Source organism: Drosophila hydei, unplaced genomic scaffold, assembly GCF_003285905.1.
Source record: "Drosophila hydei strain 15085-1641.00,03,60 unplaced genomic scaffold, DhydRS2 tig00000060-arrow-pilon, whole genome shotgun sequence".
NCBI classification, from domain to species: domain Eukaryota; kingdom Metazoa; phylum Arthropoda; class Insecta; order Diptera; family Drosophilidae; genus Drosophila; species Drosophila hydei.
In genome coordinates, this window is record NW_022045656.1 from 7,572,554 (window position 1) to 7,592,662 (window position 20,109).

The 20,109-nt window shown below is 37.9% G+C and overlaps 2 protein-coding genes across 2 annotated transcripts; both read right to left on the minus strand.

Moving 5' to 3' along the window:
- Nucleotides 1-3,235: 3,235 nt before the first annotated feature.
- LOC111595539 lies at nt 3,236-12,691 on the minus strand. Its single transcript, XM_023309323.2, has 3 exons — nt 12,079-12,691; nt 3,556-3,765; nt 3,236-3,472 (listed from the first exon to the last, which is right to left on the minus strand). Exons 1-3 carry the CDS (start codon nt 12,475-12,477, stop codon nt 3,248-3,250), a joined length of 834 nt encoding a protein of 277 aa, XP_023165091.1. The 5' UTR covers nt 12,478-12,691; the 3' UTR covers nt 3,236-3,247.
- A 4,338-nt stretch (nt 12,692-17,029) lies between these two features.
- On the minus strand, nt 17,030-17,508 carry LOC111595555. The gene is made up of 2 exons (XM_023309348.2): nt 17,420-17,508; nt 17,030-17,362 (listed from the first exon to the last, which is right to left on the minus strand). Exons 1-2 carry the CDS (start codon nt 17,468-17,470, stop codon nt 17,078-17,080), a joined length of 336 nt encoding a protein of 111 aa, XP_023165116.1. The 5' UTR covers nt 17,471-17,508; the 3' UTR covers nt 17,030-17,077.
- Between the last annotated feature and the right edge of the window lie 2,601 nt (nt 17,509-20,109).

Below are 20,109 nucleotides of genomic sequence, written 5' to 3' on the forward strand. Positions count from 1 at the left end.
ACTCACGCCCTGACATTTTACCTTTTCGTATTCATGCATATACATAGACACGAATATATCTATCTATTGAATATTTGTGCATATGTATACATAAATCTAAATCTATTGTCGCTTTGTCTGTCACTCTCTCTCTGTGTGTGGGCGAGAGTTTGTTAAATTTTTGCATTGCATAGCAATAGGGGCTCGGGTCAAGCGTTAAGAAGATAGGCATATTTCCATCAATTTATTTGTTGCATTTAAATTTACAAATTCATAAAATACCTTTTCGAATGACTGAAAAACTTAAAAGAAATTTGAAATTTAAAAGATTGTTGAGAAGCATTAATGAAGTTCTAAAGATTCGATTAAGATACTAAATTATTTTGTTGAATGGAAACTCATATTTAATTGCCTTGGTAACTAGAAAAATATATTACGTATACGCCTGCGGCTAACAACAAATGACTCTAGATCATTTTTCAAGAATCAAAGAGAGTGAGAATTAGCTTCAGGAAAACAAAAACTCTATCTAAACATAAACATGAACATGAAGCAAAACTATTTTTAATTAATGTTGAACTCAATATCAAAGAGTTCGAAGAATGCCAAAAAATATATAAAAATAACTAAAAAATATATTTTTAAAAATTATTAAAAAATCCCTTGCGCATAATAAAATTATTAAATGGCATTTCAAATTTGTATGGCATAAAATTGAATTCTACTCATTTTCGTTTCATTTTCATTCGTTCAATGTTCAAATTCTGTTAATTCAATTAAGTAGCAAAAAATCTGTAAAATTATAAATTTAAATCAATTGCAGCTCAGCAGGAGCATTCCAGCACAATTCGTGTGTAGTATATCATTTTATCGAATGCGCTTTTGACAGCTGCTCTGCGCCTTTCTCAATTGTTGCCCATTTATCAAATGCCGCGTCGGCCCTGGGCATTCCGTGCACAGTTTTCACATAGCATTTTTAGTTATTTGGTTGTTCGTCCTATTCTGTTTTATTTTTGTTCATGCTGCACACACATAAACACACACGCGGCACTCAACAGCCTTGGGGCCACTTTGAAGAATATTTTAGTGACTTTGGGTAACGCTTGGAACGTTTACCTGCCATGAGCTGTACAAGCAGTAAAAATAAATAAAGTTTTCAACATGTTTTTAAAGATATTACGCGTGTTTTCGCATACCTGCTATCAAATTAGTCCCAGTCAGCCTGCCAGCCTATTAGATGATAAGCCCCATTTAAAGTAGCTAAGCTTCGACTAGCATTCCATTTGCTACCAGCTGCCAGCCGGGGGCTGAGACACATTCATGCTGCATCAGGCACTTTGCATAATTAAAATTGCACCTACAGCTGAACACATGAATAGCTGGCTAACTGAAAAGCTGAATTGCTGGACATCTGGACAGCAGGAACGTGATTTGTGGCTCTTTGATTGCTCGTCAGCAAATATGTTAGACAAAGGCTTAAGTAATTAGTGGTCCTCGGGCTATCAGGCGACAGTTGACATTCGTCAACGCATTGTCATCTATGAATCAATCAAATTTCCACAATTGACTTTTATTAAGTGCTCTCGGCCATTCAGCTTCAATTAACTTGGCCCATGGCTAGACTCATCAGCATATTCATACCATAGTCGAAGCAAACTACGATACCAAATGCAAATGCAAATGCAAATGCCATTTTTATATGTAACTAAGATTTTTTCAAACCGTTTAGCATATTTCAAGGGAAATATGCAAACAACTTGCAGCTGGCTATAAGAAGTTGGCAAATCCAGGCAAAATAGCGCAAAGGCAAATTGAAAGTTTGAAGCAATGCGAGTATCATAGATAACTTCAACTGATTTTAAATTGCTAATTTAGTGTTGAGATATAAAATAAAAAAAGCTTTAAAATGTAAAGTAAAACAAAAGTGCAGACTTTGAATATTATAATCGAGGATTATAGTTTTTGGTCAAGTAACAAGATATTAGAAAAGCTTAAATGGCGAGTACCATATGAAAATGTTGCTGAAACTATTCCAATTTAATATAAAGAACTTGAAATAAATTATACAAAAATCTTGAAAACTAAAGTCAATCAACTTATATAATTAGAAAATAATTTACTTACTGTTCAAACTGAGCTGAGCAAGTTTTTTAATTAACTTCAAGTTGGTCATTGCATTGGCCTTTCGCGTCGGTAGTAAAACACAAAGCGTCTAACACATTTAATCTCAATTTATTCGTAAACTCACAGACAACGCAAAAAGTAGTCATACATTTATCTTATCTGCCAATTTCACCAATTTCACATCGATCGATTTTGTGATGTAAAATGTGCATGGAGGAAAGAGTTTGCATTGTAATCGTAAATTGCATTTCAATTTGTCTTCGAATGACTTTTCATTCTGGTATTCCTTTCATGCTTAATTGCTAAACAAAGTGCAGTGAATAAAACACACACACAATACTCCCGCACAATGATGTTGCACAATTATAAAACATATATATTTATCTTTGGCTTTTACAATTAATATTCTCATTAATTTTCACACTTGAATTTTGTGTATTTTCCTGTGATGTTTGTGTTTACTTTTACTTTACTTTATTTTCATCTTATTTGAATTGCATGCAATTTTTTATTTTTAAATATCAAATTGCTCCCTATTAACCGAAAGGATCTGATGTGTGCTAAATTTACATACAGCAAATATATTAAAAATGCAAAAACACGAGGTTTGTACAGACATCTACAGATCTGACACAAATGTTTATTGTTTGGATTGTATACACACACGCACACACACATACACATACACACACATTCAATTGCTTGAAGCAACTACATTTGGCTTGAAGTAAATTGGTTAGGTTAGACTAGATTGGACTTTGGTCTATATATGTTGCATATTGGTCTAGGAACAGGCTAGTATTGATTTCGTATTCACGTGTTGCAAGGTAAGTGTCAAAAAATAGTATTGTGTTTGAAAGTGCTATACAACTAGAAATACATATATACCAATCAACTGTCCGTATCGTCGCTCTCATTGAGATGAGTGCTATCAAAACATGCTCCAAAAATACCCGAAATCGCTTTCGGCTTGACATACAAAACTTTTACATATTTCCTTACAAATCTATCATAAGCGACGGTTCACTGTGCTATATCCCCATATGTGTAGGAATTTAAGGTAGGTTTCTGGGTGATTCCAATTGGTTAGACACAAATATATATAGTAAGAACATGGCTAAGTGCAAACGAATTGATAAACCGTCTAGCAGGACAACTCCGTAGATCGGCGCGCTGCCTCGCTCTGAACGCAATAGTCGCTATCCTTTAGCTCGCGTCCTGTGATGTCCGCCAGCGAATTGGGGTCCATATTCGATAGCTTGTCCAGGTCGGCATCATTGATCAGATTCTGTTGCAGCTTGCCCACCAATTTGCGTAAGCGCTGGGCATCTAGCGAAGTGCGACGCAGATTCGCATTGTAGTCGCTAGGCTATTGAGGGCGAAGAGAGAGCGAGAGAGAAAAGAAGGTTGGAATGCGGCAAAGCCAGGTTAAAAGGTACAGAATGAGCTTACATCTCGCCACTGTTCGCCGGGAAATACAGCAATCAGCTCCGCATTCGCCTCCAGTGTGGAAAAATACTCCTCATCATCAATTTCGGTGCCGTCGCAATCCAAATGAATCGCCGGCTGAGCCCTTTGAAACTTTGCGGCCACCTTGAGGCGCAGCTCGGCCAATGTTGTGGCAACGACGGCCTTGCGTATGTTACGTGTGATATCCTTGACCTGTGTGCGTGGAGTATTAATTAGTATTCATTGCCATGGGAGTGTGTTGTAACAGCTCCAGTACTTCCAAATATTTCTTAAATCATCTTTTGATCATTTTTGCCAAAACTGTCAATCCTTATCCAATTCTCAGAAGGATTCATGTATTCATGTATGCAAACTACCTACTGCTATCTGTATATCTATATTGGATAAGCATTTACTTTTTGTTCTGCGCTCGTTTGATAAATGTTAGCGTTTCTCAAAATTGAATTTTACCAGTCAAACTTTCATCAACAAACATCAATATTCACTGAACAGAATCATTTCTCGGAAAGCTGCTTTAGTTACTTATTGAAAAGGGCGCTTTAGCTACAAGCTTAAATGTTGCTCAGATTTTCTAATATCTCATTTATGCTCGTAATGCTAAATTTAGTGAATTGGCATTTTATATCTTTTCAGTTTTCAAACCAAGTGCATTGAGGAAATTGTTATCGTTAGCAAAGCGAGCTTGATTAAAACATGGCAATTTATGCAAAACCTCTCTTAAGTGCATTTTGTAACTAATGCAACAAAAAGCTTGCTAAAAATGTTTAGGACACGTTTTGTTCAGTTTTCAAATTTATAATTCACCTCTCCACAAATTTGACACCGATTTAATAAAGTTTTCGTTTCATGTTTTGCGATCACTGCCTTAACTAAGTGTGTTTAAGCTGCTTTCATCTTTTGCACGCAGGCGGTAACTTTACGCTTGTCTTTATTAAGCACTTCAGCATGAAGGGAACTCCCGCGGGGAGAGTTGATTGTATTCACGCGAGAGCACACAAAAGTTAACAACTTTCATTCAAAAGTCTCGCACTCATTTAATTATTATGAAAATGTCACGGCTTTTGATTGGAAACAGGCGTGAGGTAAGAACAGCAAAAGGAACGAAAAAACGAAAAAAAGGAAAACTCGCAAACGATGTTTGCCTTAATTTCAAATGTGCCAGAAGCATTCACGAATGTCCGTCTTGTGTTAAGCTGCCAATAAAAACAACAAAATATAGCGATAAGGATGCTTTAGTGTATATATGTATATATATATATATATAAATGCTGTGTGTTTGTGTGGCAACAGCCAGGAGCAAGCAACTAATCAATTTATTATTTGCCAATAACAATAAAGCCGCAACAGTAATAAGAACAACAACTTGAGCATGACATGCGCTCAGCTAGCGTATTATATTTCATGGCCAAAAGATGTTGGCCTGCTCGCAGATGGCCTGCTTAATATTTAAAGCATAATGCTTGTTGCGAAACGGTCAAAAGAGACCTGACGCTAACTGAGTGGGTCAAATAAACAGACAAGAACTGTGCACAAAGGAGCAGCCAACAAAAAAGGTGAGCAGCCCGAAATAAAGCTGGCTTATTGTATGCAACGCCCTCTTATTAATATTAAGTATGCGTCATGTTGTACACAACTGTGTATCCCTCTGATAAATGAACCAGCACGCAACACTTGATCAATCCATGTTGGGAGCCCACATCGTCAGCGACCCCATTAGCACCATCATCAATATTATTGTCATCAGCATTGTCGATTGACATATGGGAACGACACTGTTTGTCTGGCGTTGACAATAAAGCTGTCATTCCATTAAGCCAAAAGTTGCACCTACGCCAGCTACTTATCATATCAATCGCTGATCGCCACGGCTGCTAAACCAATTATAACGCCTCGCACATCTATCAGCTCGCCGACAATGTTGCGTCTGGCAGCAACAATGAAAATTTATCAGGCATTTTATGCGAATTTCTATGGAGCGCCTACGGCAGCAGCCCAGTGACTGATTTCCTTTTAGCCCGCCTAGTTGGCCGTTCGTTCGGCTGCGTGCTGGCCATTAAACTTATATTTACATTTGGCAAGGCCCGAACAGAGCTGAGCTGAACTGAACTGAATTGACTTTTATTGTGCTGCTCAACATGTTGCCGCACGAGGTTCAATTCACGAGTTTTCCCTCAAGATTAACAATGTATCGATGCAGAGACCGAACAAATTTTATGAAATTTCGTAGCCAAGGTACAAAGTTAACTTTCTGAAAGAGTTTTGATGTGTTTAATCTAAAGGCTGACAAAATTGTATTTAAAAAAATCTTATTTTATTATGTAAAAGTCTTGAAAACCTTTTTTAAATTTTCTTAAAATCTTTTTGCCGCCGAGATATTTTCTGAGAAATTTATGAAAAATATTTGTTTAGGTTTTCTTCATGATGTCCTTTTATTTGATATCACAGCATCTCAAAAGTAACTGCAAGTCGGGTTTTTTTTACCACTTTTGAGGCTCGCAAACAATAATCTAAAAATATTCTGTTAGCCTGAGCTTCTCACGAAAAAGTGTTTTATTAAAATTACCATAAATTGTATGGAAAAACAAAAATGTTTTTATGAAAAACAATCCAATAAATTGTTAGGCTCAACTTTAAATTTCAAATCTAAACAATTTTCATTATTATCGCTTTTCAGCTTTCACTAAGAAATATTAAAGTTTTTAGTGCTTTCGCTTTTACTTCAACTGAATGCCAAAACTCTTAAAGCAAACTTCGCTCAGCCGCTGACTTGCTGATTGCCACTTTAGCTGCTCGGCCAACTGGCTGGCAGACTGGCTGGCTGTTGGCTGCTGGCTGCTGGGTTGACTACAAGGGAGGTTAGCTGGCCTGGCTAGCTGGCTGGCATATGCCAATGGCCCGTGGCTTTGTTTGCGTGAAATGCGTTCCTTGACTTTGTTTTGCTGCGTACTCAGAACTCCACGCTGCCTTTGCCCAAAACAAACTACACCACATTATTTGCAGTTGTTTTCTTAACATTTTCTTGTTTTCTTTTTTTTACATTTTCACACTGACCTCGGCCTTGACTTTAACCTTTTACTGAGCTTAAATATCTGGGTTTGACACAAAGCTTTAATTTGCTTGTGACTAATGAACGACGCCAAAGCAAATCCTTTCTCTCAAGTGCTCTCAATCAATTTAAATGTTTGAGTTCATCTCTGTTCAAGTGTTAATCATGGTTTCTAGTTTTGGTTTAAACTTAAGCTAACAAGTTTCAAGCTCCTAATAGTTATGTTGACAGCTAGATAAACATTGTCGCCTTTTTGAAATTGAAATGTTTACTTAATTATCTTAAGAATTTGTTGTTGAAATTGCTTAGCTATATATAAATATGTCCTTAACTTCCTGTCTGCTAACAGGGGTTAGCACTTGGATACAGTTTCCTAAGCGCTCTTTTTTGATGTGAGCTAGAATACAGTGGACAATCATTCTAGTTGACTTGTAAGCTGCTTTGACAAATGTTTAAGCCACGTAACAAAGATAGCTGAAAGTGCCTTCATCTGTAGCACATTGTCTCTTTCACCGGGCTCGCACATCAATATTGGTCCGGCAAATACCTGGACCCAGATATGGCAACAGCAAACAGCAAACAGTAAAGCGCCCGGCAAGGACAGTGGACAGATGCCAATGCACTCATGCATTTATAATGACACGCGTGCGCCCATGTCTCCATGCAAAGGCACGAGCTCGGGCAGGAATACGTGTGCAGGCCATTGTCAGAGCTCATCTGGAATGCGTATGTGCATCTGTATGCCAGTATCTGGGCAACTGTGAATACAACTGAGCTGCTGTTCAACCAAAATTAACACAGACGACCGAGTATGCTAGCACATATGCACCATGGGCCAATAAGCCAATAGAAGGTGCAAGGAAAACTTTCTAAGGTAAAGTAGGAAAAGAAAGATAACAAACTTGACAAAGGGAATAAGAGCTTTGAAATTTATTCATTATTAATATGTTGAAACAATTCTTATCAGATTTTTCCCTAGAGATACCAGAGCATTCTAGTTTTTATAAGCTTAATCTGCATACGCGCTCATAGACATAGCTGAGTCGACATGGTCCATTTCTGTATAATATATTAAGCAATAATCATGAAGCCTTTTAACCTTTGACACATCGCATCTAACAAACTTGCCTGACAGAACTTTTAGCTGTGCGTCTTACAATCGCTCTTACCTAGTGACAATTGGCCCCCTTTTGTTCATTGCTCTATTGAAGTATGAATCGCTTGTATTTGATTTCAACCTTCTTTGATTTTCTTGGCTTTCAGCTACCATTGTGCGGACTTGTGTTTCTTGTCAATGCCACTAATTTCACAGGATTGTCATCAAAATGCCATAGTTACCATGTAGCTGCCTTCAAATTATTGAAATAGCTTACTCACTGCAATTGCGAAACCATTAAGCACTCTACAGCAATAACACACAGACAGCAGTTGCAGGAACGCGTCGGAAGGCAGCTCAATTTACATGTTTGTCACCCCATTGACACGCATATTATTAGAGAATAGTCAACAGGCCAGGGAGACGAGATGTCGCCTCGCCTCCTCGGTCTACTCCAGTTACTTGCTGCCTGATATTGCTCCATGGAGTGGCGTTGTTAAGTTCTACGCTTGCTGGAACATGAATAATACTTGTTTATTTACTTTAATGCCCAACGTTGCGTATACGCAATGTGCTCGCCCACTGCTACCTGGCCGTGACTCTAGTTGTTGTAATTGCTGCTGCTTCCGTTTGTATGTTCAGTCTTCTTCTTGCCGTTTTTGCATTTGTATCGTGAAAGTTAATTCATTCCGACCAACCCACCCAGCTCCATTCATTTTACATGGCATTTGTATGGGAATTTTTGGTTTTGCCTCTCCTCTTTTGAGGCATTGCTTTTGCATTGTAGATGGAACTGAACTGTTCTCAGACAGCATTAAAAAAAACGTAAATGCGTTTTCCATGTCGCAGTCGGATTACTCCCACATGGTGTCTGTGCCAGCAGCGAGTCCTGCCGTGTGCTCCATTCTCGTTTTTTCCAGTTTTTTATGACCACATAACGAGCTATTAAGAGACTGTGATTGTGCTGGCAGCAAAGCATTTTCAAATTGCCTTGCCTTAAAGTGTGCTCAACCATTGAAGCTAACTGATTTTAATAAGCGTAATTATAAACAATGGTCTTGGCGCAATGTTATGTTATACAAATAGGGGGAAGTGCAACAAGCAAAAATTGAATATAAAAAGATTGGCATATTTATATAGAACGCGATTGTGCTCTACTGTGAGTGAGTTTATATAGTTAATACAATATTAGTACCTTTATGAGAGTTTAAGCTTATATAAAAAGCTTAGAGAACTCGAGTGGATAATATAAAAAGAGAAAACAGAAATGCTTCTGCAGTAATGCTAGTAGAACAGAGGCGGCAACTAGCTCTACAAGCAGATGATAGTTTAGTTTCTATTATATAATAAACAAGCATAATATGGCTTTAAAAAAAACAACACAAATTTAATTTAGCTACATTAACTGTGCCAATTTAACTATTATTAAGAGCAAATTTTCTCTCCTATTCTCTCTCACTTAGATACTACTTTAGCCAAATTGCAATAACTTCAAATTCGTCCTCGTCTTTTGAAGTTTTCTAGATATGTTAATGAATACATTGCCTAGGCATAAAATCAATGCTAACCGTTGATCAGGTTAGACAACTCCTTCTAGCATATTTCACAGAAGCAAATTTCAACTTATCTTTGTTTTAACTTTAAAGGTTAAGTCATATGTGTTTTTAATATATGTACCCATACCTGTAAGCCCATAAACAAGCACACACACAGATAGACACCCACCCATATGGCAGGCGTCATGAGGGCTCATTTAATTAATTGCAATTGTTGAAAAGTGGTTCACGTCAGCCCCAAGGATAGACAAGCCGTCAGATAGGCATCAGAGCAGCCGGAAGGCAGCGCCAACAATGGATGCTTGTCAAATTCATGTAAAATGCCGTGCACGCTTATTAATTAGATGTATGCCACATAAATTGCGCATACGACATGTAAACCAACAAACTTTGAGGCGCAGTTGAGCAACAGGAAATGTGGCGAAAACTTTTAGCACGTTTCCTGCGTCTGACAAATTGCCAAAAACATACAAAATACAAAAAAGCCATTTGAGAGTTACAAGCTGTCAATTAATAGTCGTGTCTGGCCAAGTTAACGAGCACTTGCGAAAAGCCGCAATCCCCAGCCGAGTGCGACCCAGCTATAAAGTTTTTCCCGTTGCTGATCCTTGAGTCAGTTAATTTTGTTATGGCGCTTTTTAACGCTCACAGCATAATACAATAAATCGATTAGAGGCCAAGCCGGCAGCAGGGAAGACGACTCACACGCTGGAGTGGCTCTTGCCGTGTCTGGTGACGCATGGCCAAGTGGCAGCAGCATCGTTATCGGCACCAGCGCGCACAGACGCGGTGGCAGCTTAGTTGCGCCCCACCGACCATGCTGCCTCCAAATGATATACGAGCACTTCGAACGTCAGATAGCCACATTGAGATTTCTGGCTAAAATGCTGCAGCTTCTTCGAAAATCGCTCGGCTTCGCCACAGTTTTGACCATCGCACAGTTTTAATTAATTTCAATTGTTGGCCACCACAGAATTGGCTTCCCTCAGCTTGCTATTAAAATACAATTTCCGAAGTTCGCACAAATTAAAAAATGTAAAACAAAAACTGCGCTACTTCCTTTTGAGCACAAACAAATTTGACGGAGACCACGTTTATGCTTGAGCTAATTGAATTTTTAGCATATTTAATGAGACCCAGGCGGAGGGCCTCATATAATAGGCACCGCATTAATAATACATGATAATATGCCGAGATCAAAGATAATATTAACATTCATTTATATGCCAAAATGTCGATTAATGGCGTGTTGAGCAATTTGCTGTATAATTTGTTACAGTTGGTCAGGCGCCATTTTTGCGGTCGCCTATTCAATTATTTATGAATGCCAAATTTTGTCTTCTTAACAGGTAAAAGGAAAATCCCTAGCAGGCTCTAAGGTCCCTCGTGCAACATAATTCTATGTGAATAAGCTAAAAATCCAGCCAAGGAGTGCCAAAAAACTAGCAACGATTTTAGTTTAGCCAACAAAAATTGAGATCAACAACTTATACAGCTGTGATTTGCATTAAGTATATAAATTGAAATATATTTATATAATTAACTTTGAGCTTTACTTTACTAATCAATCAGCCATTTACATGGCAATACTACTACCTACCTACGACGTGGAATACATCTTTCGGGTTATGCGGCGCAGTCTCACACCAACAGAATTCAAATCACAAAAGAAAATGGACAGGAATTGGCTAGTTCACGAGGAACTCAGGGTTCAAGCAATTGCTACTTTCGCGTAACTGATTGTGCGATGCAGTTCCTGTTAGGCGAATAGACTGGCAGCGCATTCAAACTACTGCGAATTCCCACAATGAACTAACAACAACAGACGAGAGCTGTAAAGACTACACCCTGTGTACCGCAGAGTATCGGACTATAGAAATAGGCAGATTAGCTCACATTCCGACTAACTAACATTTAAAACTTTAAGCTGCAACACATCAAAATAAAGATACAAATAAAAATCAATCTGTCATGTCAAACTATTTCTATTAATTTATAAATTGTATCAACTATTTTTTTAAATTGTCAATATTTAATTATGGATTTATCCAAAAACTAAAAGCATTTTTATCAAATTTTAACACTTACTATATAAAAAGTATTTGAATAAATAAAATTTAGTTGTGCTATTAATTGCTTTTATTTAAACTGGAAAAGCACGTCAAGTGCGTAATTTGGAAAAGTTTTTTGGACGAATAAACTCAACTTTGCGCTTAAAAAACTTTGAAATTATTTTTAGTTTAAGCAAAAGCTTGTGAAATGTTAGCTAATTAATTTTTGATTAATTAATTATATATTTTGTTCTTCAAGCCAAATAAATACTTGGATAAATTCACGCTATTTGTGACTTTCATTTTTTTGCGTGAATAATTTATTTTGTTCCCTTTACGGCCACTTGATGGGATCAAAACGCGTGTGCCTTGGGGCAATTTAGAATTTTCGGTCATGGTACCGGCTGCTGCAGCGCTTGAGAGTCAAACATGCCTGAAGGGTGAGCAAAGCGCAGACCCGGCCAAGCCTGAACTAGAACAAGCGTCTGCTCTCGAAGCCAAAGCCTTTTGAGTGGTCAGTCGCTTGCTCCTTGCACCTAGGTCCTCGCCGCGTGCTCCGTGCGCCTCGCTGGCTGGACCACTTTACTTTGTGCATGAACGTCAAAAGTTTTGTTCGGCCCGAACGCTAACAAAACGGAGGCCAGCAACAATGGAGCCCATAATCACTTAACGAATTGCTGGCCAGTTAACAATTGGAGCTAACTTATGAATGGGCAATGCTGAGAGTGTCCTCTGGCCATGCTAAGGAGTACCCACCTTGAAAGGCTTGCTGTTGTCCAGCTCGGCCATATCCTCGTCGGCAGTGGTGGGCGGTGGTGTGGGCGTATTGGGCGACAATGCCAGCTCCAACGTAATGCTGTCTGCCGCATCATCAGCATCAGCATCCGCATCCCCATAATCATCATCAGCAGCAGCATCAGCGGCAGCAACAGCAACAGCGCCATCATCCACGTCGTCTGCTTCTGCTTCATCGGTATCGGCATCCATTTCCGCAGCACGCATCAAAGTTCTTTGTCGTGGTGTTCCAGTTGTTGTTGTCGTTCTTGATGTGGTCTGTCCCAGAGTTGGGACCGTATTAGCTGACGTCGCCTCAACAATTTCAGCTGTTGTTTTTACTGCACAAATTGCCTGCTTTGCTGCATTAATTTCAGACATTTTTTCTATTTATTCCTGTTTTTCTTTATTCAACTTGATGTATGTCCTTTGTCTCCTTGTTTATGAGGCCCAGTTTACCAGACGAACCGCAGATTTATGGCAAGCGAAACAAATTTAAATGTTAATTGAAATGTTTAGTACTTGTCGAATTTTGTTGCCTACTTTTATGCTTCTCTGTTGTCTGAGTGTGTCTTTTGCGCCACTTTTTAACATCCAAATTGAACTCGCCAATTTTATGAGTTAACTTGAACAAGGAATTTCTTTTATATGTTCATTAAAATTTTTTTTCAATTATAAAATTGTTCGTTAAAAGTTTTTTTAAAATTATTTGTTTTCAATATTTTATTTTTTTTTTCTAATTTTATTGCAACTATTTAAAACTTCACTTAAAACTTCAAAGTTGCTGTCCTAAAATTTACGTGCTTCTTTGTTGTCGAAGTTGCCGTGGCAGCCGCACCCACCAATTGCAACAAAAGCCGGCCGAACTTGGAATAAATTGCCAGACATCTGTGCGTGCTGTATTTAAAGAAGCAGCTCTGTGTCTTTGCTCAGTGTTTGCTGTCATTGCAAAGGCATAAGCAAAAGGCAAAATGCCAAAAAGCAAAGCAGCCGCTGAAGAGCAGACGCAAAAGCACAGCTAACAGTGAGCTTTGAAGAGCGAGCGCTGTTAAGCATCTGCTAACACGCTGTTAGCCGTCTGTAAGCGACAGACGGGGCGTGATTATGGCTGGCCAGACAAACAAAGTTGTGTACATTTGAGTGGCACATAGGCCTACACACCTGGACACAGGTGTGTCTAGCCGGGCACGGCTCAGACCTGTGCAATGTTATTTACTTTTTCGCATTTTTTTTGTTTTTTAGTGGAACATTTTTTGGCAGCGCAACGGGTAAATTGTTGAATTTATACGTAGTATATATAAATTTGGGTTTTGAACTTTTCGATGCACTCTGTGTAAGGGCAAAGTTTATAAATGCAATAAAATAAAGTTGGCAGCTTGCAGGCAAAACTCTGGCCTATGAATGCCGCTTGGCTGCTGCTGCTGGAGAAAAGAGAGAAAAATAATAATAATGAAAAAATTCCCAAACAGGCAGTCGAAAAATGTCACTTTGCCATAATAGGGTCCTTGCAAGCACCGCAACTCTTAACGCATTATTAAAATTGTTGGCACTTTAGGAAAGTTCAACAGAGGTGCGCAGACAAAGGCGCAAATTTATGAGCCAAAACTGTCGATTGAACTGAGTGTGACATTTACATGCTGCCAATAGCTCTCTCCCTTTAACCCTCACCGTCTGTTTCTCTCGCTCTCTCTCCCTCCCGCTCTAACTTTTCAATCTCTCGCTTTCTGTCATGCTAATAGGTTTATTGCTCAACTTAAAATGCATGGGAATTGGCCAAAGCAAATAGCGTAAATTGCATTCGGCGCTTTTACATAAATTGGACTTTGTTATCGTTGAAAGCTGTACACTGACATATGCGCGCATATATTAAACACTTAAGCCGAAAATACTAAAATATTATAGTGCACGCCGCGTGTAGTGCGAATGCATTAATTGTCACTCTGTCAATGCGACGCACGCAGCACGGAAATTGCACGAAACTTACAACGATTTCCAACTGATTGACAATCGAGATGCCTACGTGATCCTCATGCTAGTCACGCAAACACCGAAGTAAGTTTTCAATTTAATTTCATCATCACTTTTGTTGTGCAGATTTCGTGCTGCATAAAATGCAATACAAAACCTGTTAAATGTTGCAGAAAAAAGCAAGGAAAAAGAGAGAAAGAATCTATATATATATATATATATATATATATATATATATATATATATATAATACTTAAATCAATCTTTGAGTAAACGTTATTTATTTATTTCTGTTTTTTAATTTTATGAAAATAATAATATATTTATATTGTTAATAATCAAAGTAAATATATTTAATACGCTTCAAATGATCATTTAATATTAATATAATATATTCATTATAAAAATAAAAGTATAAAAATAAGATACTGTTTTGAACAACAAAATGACGAAATCTGTTTTATTATTGAAAGATATACTAACTTACAATTTAAAAAAGAAATATTTATAAAAACTTTAAAATAATCGAATATAAAAAGGAAATGAATATTTTTTTATAATGAGAATTATCTATAAACATTGTTTTTATTTTATTCTATATATAATATATATATATCTTAAAAATAACAATTTACATTTTATATATATACATAGAAATATTTATTTGCTAATTCAAAATTTATTTGATTTACTAAATTATTTTTTATTTTATTAAAATATTTTCTTAGCTTGTATTTCAAATATTTAAAGTAAAACAAAATTATTTATTTTTAATAATTTAAGTTATCTTATATATCATATTTTATTAATCATTAGCCCTTTATTATAATGATAATTATATATATAATTTAATTTTTACAAATTACAAACATAATTATTTAATTTGATTATCTCTAAAAATTTCTAATAATTTATTCAATTAGCTGACGGCAATCGTTAAACATCAAAATTTGGTGAGCTTGCTATATGTCCAATATATAAAAGAAAATATTCGAAAATATAACAAAAACTGCCCATGATGCACTTCTCGCAAGGATTTTAATACACAGCCATAAAAATCATTGGAGCATCTCTAATTACCACACTGCATGCCCTTGGCAAACAGTGACTGCTAAAAGCGCGCAACGCGCTTTGCATTTTTCCGAAAAACGCTGACCCCGCCATTAACATATTTCGCATATTTCGCACAATTCGCTTATGTGGTAGGTCTGCATGTGTGTGTGTGGGCGCATGTGTGTGTGGCGAAGTAATAATTTCCGCTTTCATTTCCTTGCGACAATCAAACGGCCTAATAATTTATGTGGCAGCTCGCTAATTGTGCATTCGAACGTGGCGCGAACATTTTTGCCTGCCTGTCCACCTGTAATGTACCTGCATATATGGTATGTAAATGAAGGTGAGCCGAGACAGCAGCTGAGCATAACAAATTGAAATTTATGCGTCGCCGCCAGGTGGCAAGCGTAACAGCCACATAACCATCATTAGCAGCAGCGGCAACGACAATGGCAAGGACAACAACAGTCATGTTTAATTATGGTGCACGACCTTCGGCGTCTGTAGTTTGACAGGCATTGGGCAGTTAGATTAATTAACTCACTTGTCATCGCTGACACAGCAGCAGCCGCAACAGCAGCAACGCAGCAACTCAAACTATAGCATACCCTAACAAAAGGTCACATGTAACGCATGTGGCGATGATTAATTGTTTCGGCTGGTCAGGCGGCTCAACTGACCTTCGGTTAGGGTATTCAGGAAACAGGAAGTGTGTAACGGAATTGAGATAGAAGTTGAGATGTCTCAAACGAATCAAATTTATATGCAGAACGCTTGCCTTGTCATATTCATGTAAATTGTCAACGATCTGATGGGCAGACGAAGGCAGCATACTTGTACAGTCGAATCACGATAGCAGCGAGCTGTGGCTAAAGGAACCTCAACTAAACTTTACTAAGTATAATATAATTAAATATATGCATTTAAAGGATACGTTTGACACATCAGTAAAGTTGTCTGGCCTCGCACTAAAATATCGCATATTAAGTTGACAGCATGGACCTTAGTCCTAATATATTATATAGATTAAATACAAGAGTATTAAGTAGTTGGCTTAACAAACTTTACTGCTCTATCAACTTTCATTTTGTTGGGCTCTTGCCAGGCTGGACCTCAACTTTGGCATTCAGCGGGCGCATGTGGATTTGTTGCACTTTTGAGCTTGCCAAACAAACAAAAAAAAGAATGAAATGAAGAGAGAAAAACAAATCGAAATCGAAATCGAGTGCGCATCCTGTGAATACGTAGTATAGTCAAATCCCAACATGAATTCCGCTCCTCAGCTAAGCCAAATATTTGCGCGGCAGCCGCTGTTGATGCTCTGGCATTTAGCTACAATTGAATGAATTCAAATAAAAAAGTGAATGGCGAAGAAAAACACATAAAATTGAAAATGTTTTAATTAAATTGAAATATATACACGCACACACACACACACACACACACTCATTCGAATGCGGGTCGGCTGAACATTATTTGGGACTCACCCGCAGTTGGCCTGAGTTTTCACTTTCGCTTTTATGCCTTTTGTTTGCTTTTGTTTTTGTTATTGTTGTTTGTCTCTTCCTTTTTGAGTTAAACATGCAATTTAATTTAATCGTAATCGCATATTTAATTAGTTGTGCAAATGCGCAGGTATTTACATATTTCAATTTGCCAGCTTTTCCACTCATTAAATTGCTGAATATTTGTTTAAATTCGCACACAGACATATCCTTGGCTGACAGTTGATTGCATTAGGCTTAAATGCATTTAAAAATAGTGTAATGTATCTCAATTAAGTGATTATCACATCTATCTAAAGGGAGTCAACTAGACTAGAAGATACCTTGCAGCAGGGCAACATAACTCAACTTTATATTTTCTTTACCAGCTCCGCCAAGAGAAAAGACACTCAAATTATTATAGCCCATATTTAATATTGATAAATTTAATAAAAATAAATAAAGTGCAGGCGCCTTTATGTATGTTTGTCTCTACATCGATAGGGCACTTGAAAATGCTCGAACATGCACTTTAAAGTGCAATCAAATTGATGCACAGTTTGTCGACACTCGGCCAATTGTGCTTCCTGTAGCAGCGGCGTCATTTGGCTACTTTTTGGCTGATTCAGCGTCTGCTTTGGCTCTGGCTCTAACGCCAGCTCCTCATGGGCATTGGACACTTGGTTTTTCCAGTCCAACAGGCAACGATCCATGCACGTCTTTTCGGTCGTGCCAATCGCTTCTCCACTGATCAGCTTTATCTACGATAAAAAGGCGTTGGTATAAAGGGCAAATCAACTCAACTGATTCGCGCTTACATGCCACATGAGCGCCGGCAGCATCAGAATAAATAAAACGTATAATTTCATATTTGTGTTGGGCTATCACTAAAAAATGTTCGTTACTGACAGTGTCTAGGCAGCCTGCTCCTTTATGAACTCTGCGGCAGCATCTAATGACTTTGGTCACACAAACAAATCAGCGAGGCAAACAAGCACCCAAAGCACACACGGCATACAGTGCATGGCACGCGGATATATGTATGTATGTATGTATGTATGCATGTATGTATGTATGTGCATATGTACAAAAAATACACAAGCAAATGAGGCAATCTAAGCGGTCGTTCTTAATACTGTTGTTGCTGCTGGCTGTCGACTGTTGGCTGTTGGCTGTTGGCTGTTGGTTGTTGGCTGCTGGCTGTTGGTTGTTGGTTGTTGGTGTTGGTTGCTTGGGGCACCAAGTGCATGATTACTACAACGCCCACCGCAGCGTCATATTGCCGCCACAATCGTTGCCTTCGCATATGTGCCACGGGGCGTATTAGTAATGCCCACAGCGGCATCTATTACAAAAACATGCTGTTTCTGTGCAATGCGAAACTTATACACAAGCATACCCACCCACATACACAAGCATACCCACCCACACACACAAGCCCACACACCAACACCCACACACACCCACAAAAAACCCCCGCAGGCACACAAATAAACAAGCTGCTCTTTTCTCATCTTTTTTGGCTAAAAAGGAACAGAAAAATAAAATAAAAATTGTAGAAAATTATGCGCCATGCTACACTAACATTCGATATGTTATTTACTCGACCACGCCCCGCTGTGAACGCCCCCTTCCTCAGCAGCTGCCATCAGCACTGCCAGACACTTAACATTTGTGCCTGATGCTTTGCCATTTGCACACTGATTTCTTCACTTGTTTATGCAGGCATCAAGCTACTCGCATCACATATTTGCTTATTTATAAAATGAAAGGAAAAAATTACTATAATATATACAATGAATGGTTCTAAATAGGCAGCAAGAGTGAGAAGGCTAGACAAGGAATGTCTAAAAATCTAACAATGAATTTAAATCAGGCAAGCAAATACATGCGAAATAAAGAATTTGAAGTGAATACTTGAAAACATTCAAAAAAAATCTTTAATAATACATAAGATATATATCTATATATAAATTTTAAAAATATATATCATAATATAATTTTAAATATTCTTTGGCAGAAATGAAGCATATCTTCCAGTAATTAGAGAATATTTTTGCATTTACAGAAATATTTTTTAATGAAATTACCTTAGGAAACCCAGCTGAAGTTCATTTTTTGTTTTAAAATCACATTTGGTGCCACAGTGCCGCTGTTGCAAATTGAAGCTTCCTTTTAAAATGACACATTCTCGCTTTATCGTGCTTCAAAGCTTGCCCCCAACAGCAGTCAAGCCAAATTATATTTTACATGGGCAGCACTTTCTAAGAATGAAAATAAAATAAGAGTAAAAAAACCATGGAAAATACGCCTACAATGCCGACGCCGCCCAGTGCAAAATAAAAAATGCGCCTTTTAATGAAAATGTGGCCGCACATCAAAGAAGTAAAACGGATTCGCGCCCTAACTCGGCTGGGGTCTCATATTTACATTTGAAATAATTTCTTTTCCCAGCGTTGGCCCAAAGAAATGCGATATGTCAAGGACACGACAACACAACAAGAAGCAGAAGAGCTGGCGCAACGGTAAATTAAAATCATATGCCGCTAAGGTTGTAGGCCTAAAATGCTGGACAAAGCGGCTAAGTTAATTTGTATTGAAAAAAGGAAAATGCAAATCAAATTTTCAGTTAGGCCAGTGGGCGGGAATTTAGGTCAGTTACAGGCTGCAACACAGCTGGCCGTGGAAGTGTGTTAGTAGGGCACAGTTAGGCAGCAGCAGGAGCATACTCTGGCCTGGCCTGGCCTGGCCTGGCATGTTCTGGTAGCGACCTGGCCCCTTTTTCTGTCGGACGTCACACGCAACGTACGCCGTGTGACGTCACAGCTGCGACAGTGTTTTTAATGCAATTAACTGCGGCAGTTGCAAGACAAAGTTACTGCCACTCTCTTTAAAGCTCGTGCTCTTCGAAGTGAGCTCTCTCACGCTCTTTAGCCAGCGCCAGCGCTAGTTTCATACGCCCTGTTGCACATGTTGCGCATACGCATCGTTCGCCCGTGCCCGAAAAATAAATATTGTTTGTAAATTGTTTTCTTTTTGTTTGTTAATATGCATTTATTTAGGTATATTGTTGCTTGGTGTATGCAGTTACTATGTATATTTTATAATTTTAAGTTTTTCTTATCTTTTGTGGTATATTTATTGCTTATTTATATTGTAATTTGCCTTTGATTTGCCTTGCTTGGTTTTTTCTTTTCTGTATATGATTATAAGAGTGTAATTGCATTTGTCGTTTGCATTTATTGTTTAATTTTACTAATATTAAGAGTTTGTTTATTTTTTGTTAAATTCTTTACGTTTTTGTGTGTGTTTGGCTACAATACTCTTTGTGGGGATTCACTTGAAGCAATTTCTAAACCAGGTCGATTTCGAGTTCGCGTTCGAGTTCGAAGTACAATTTGCTTTGTCGTACCCTCAAATAATTGTTACACATAAATACAGTCAGTCTCAATTGGCTTCAACAAATGACATTTTCAATGGCATTAGTCTAAAAACAATTTTATGTGCG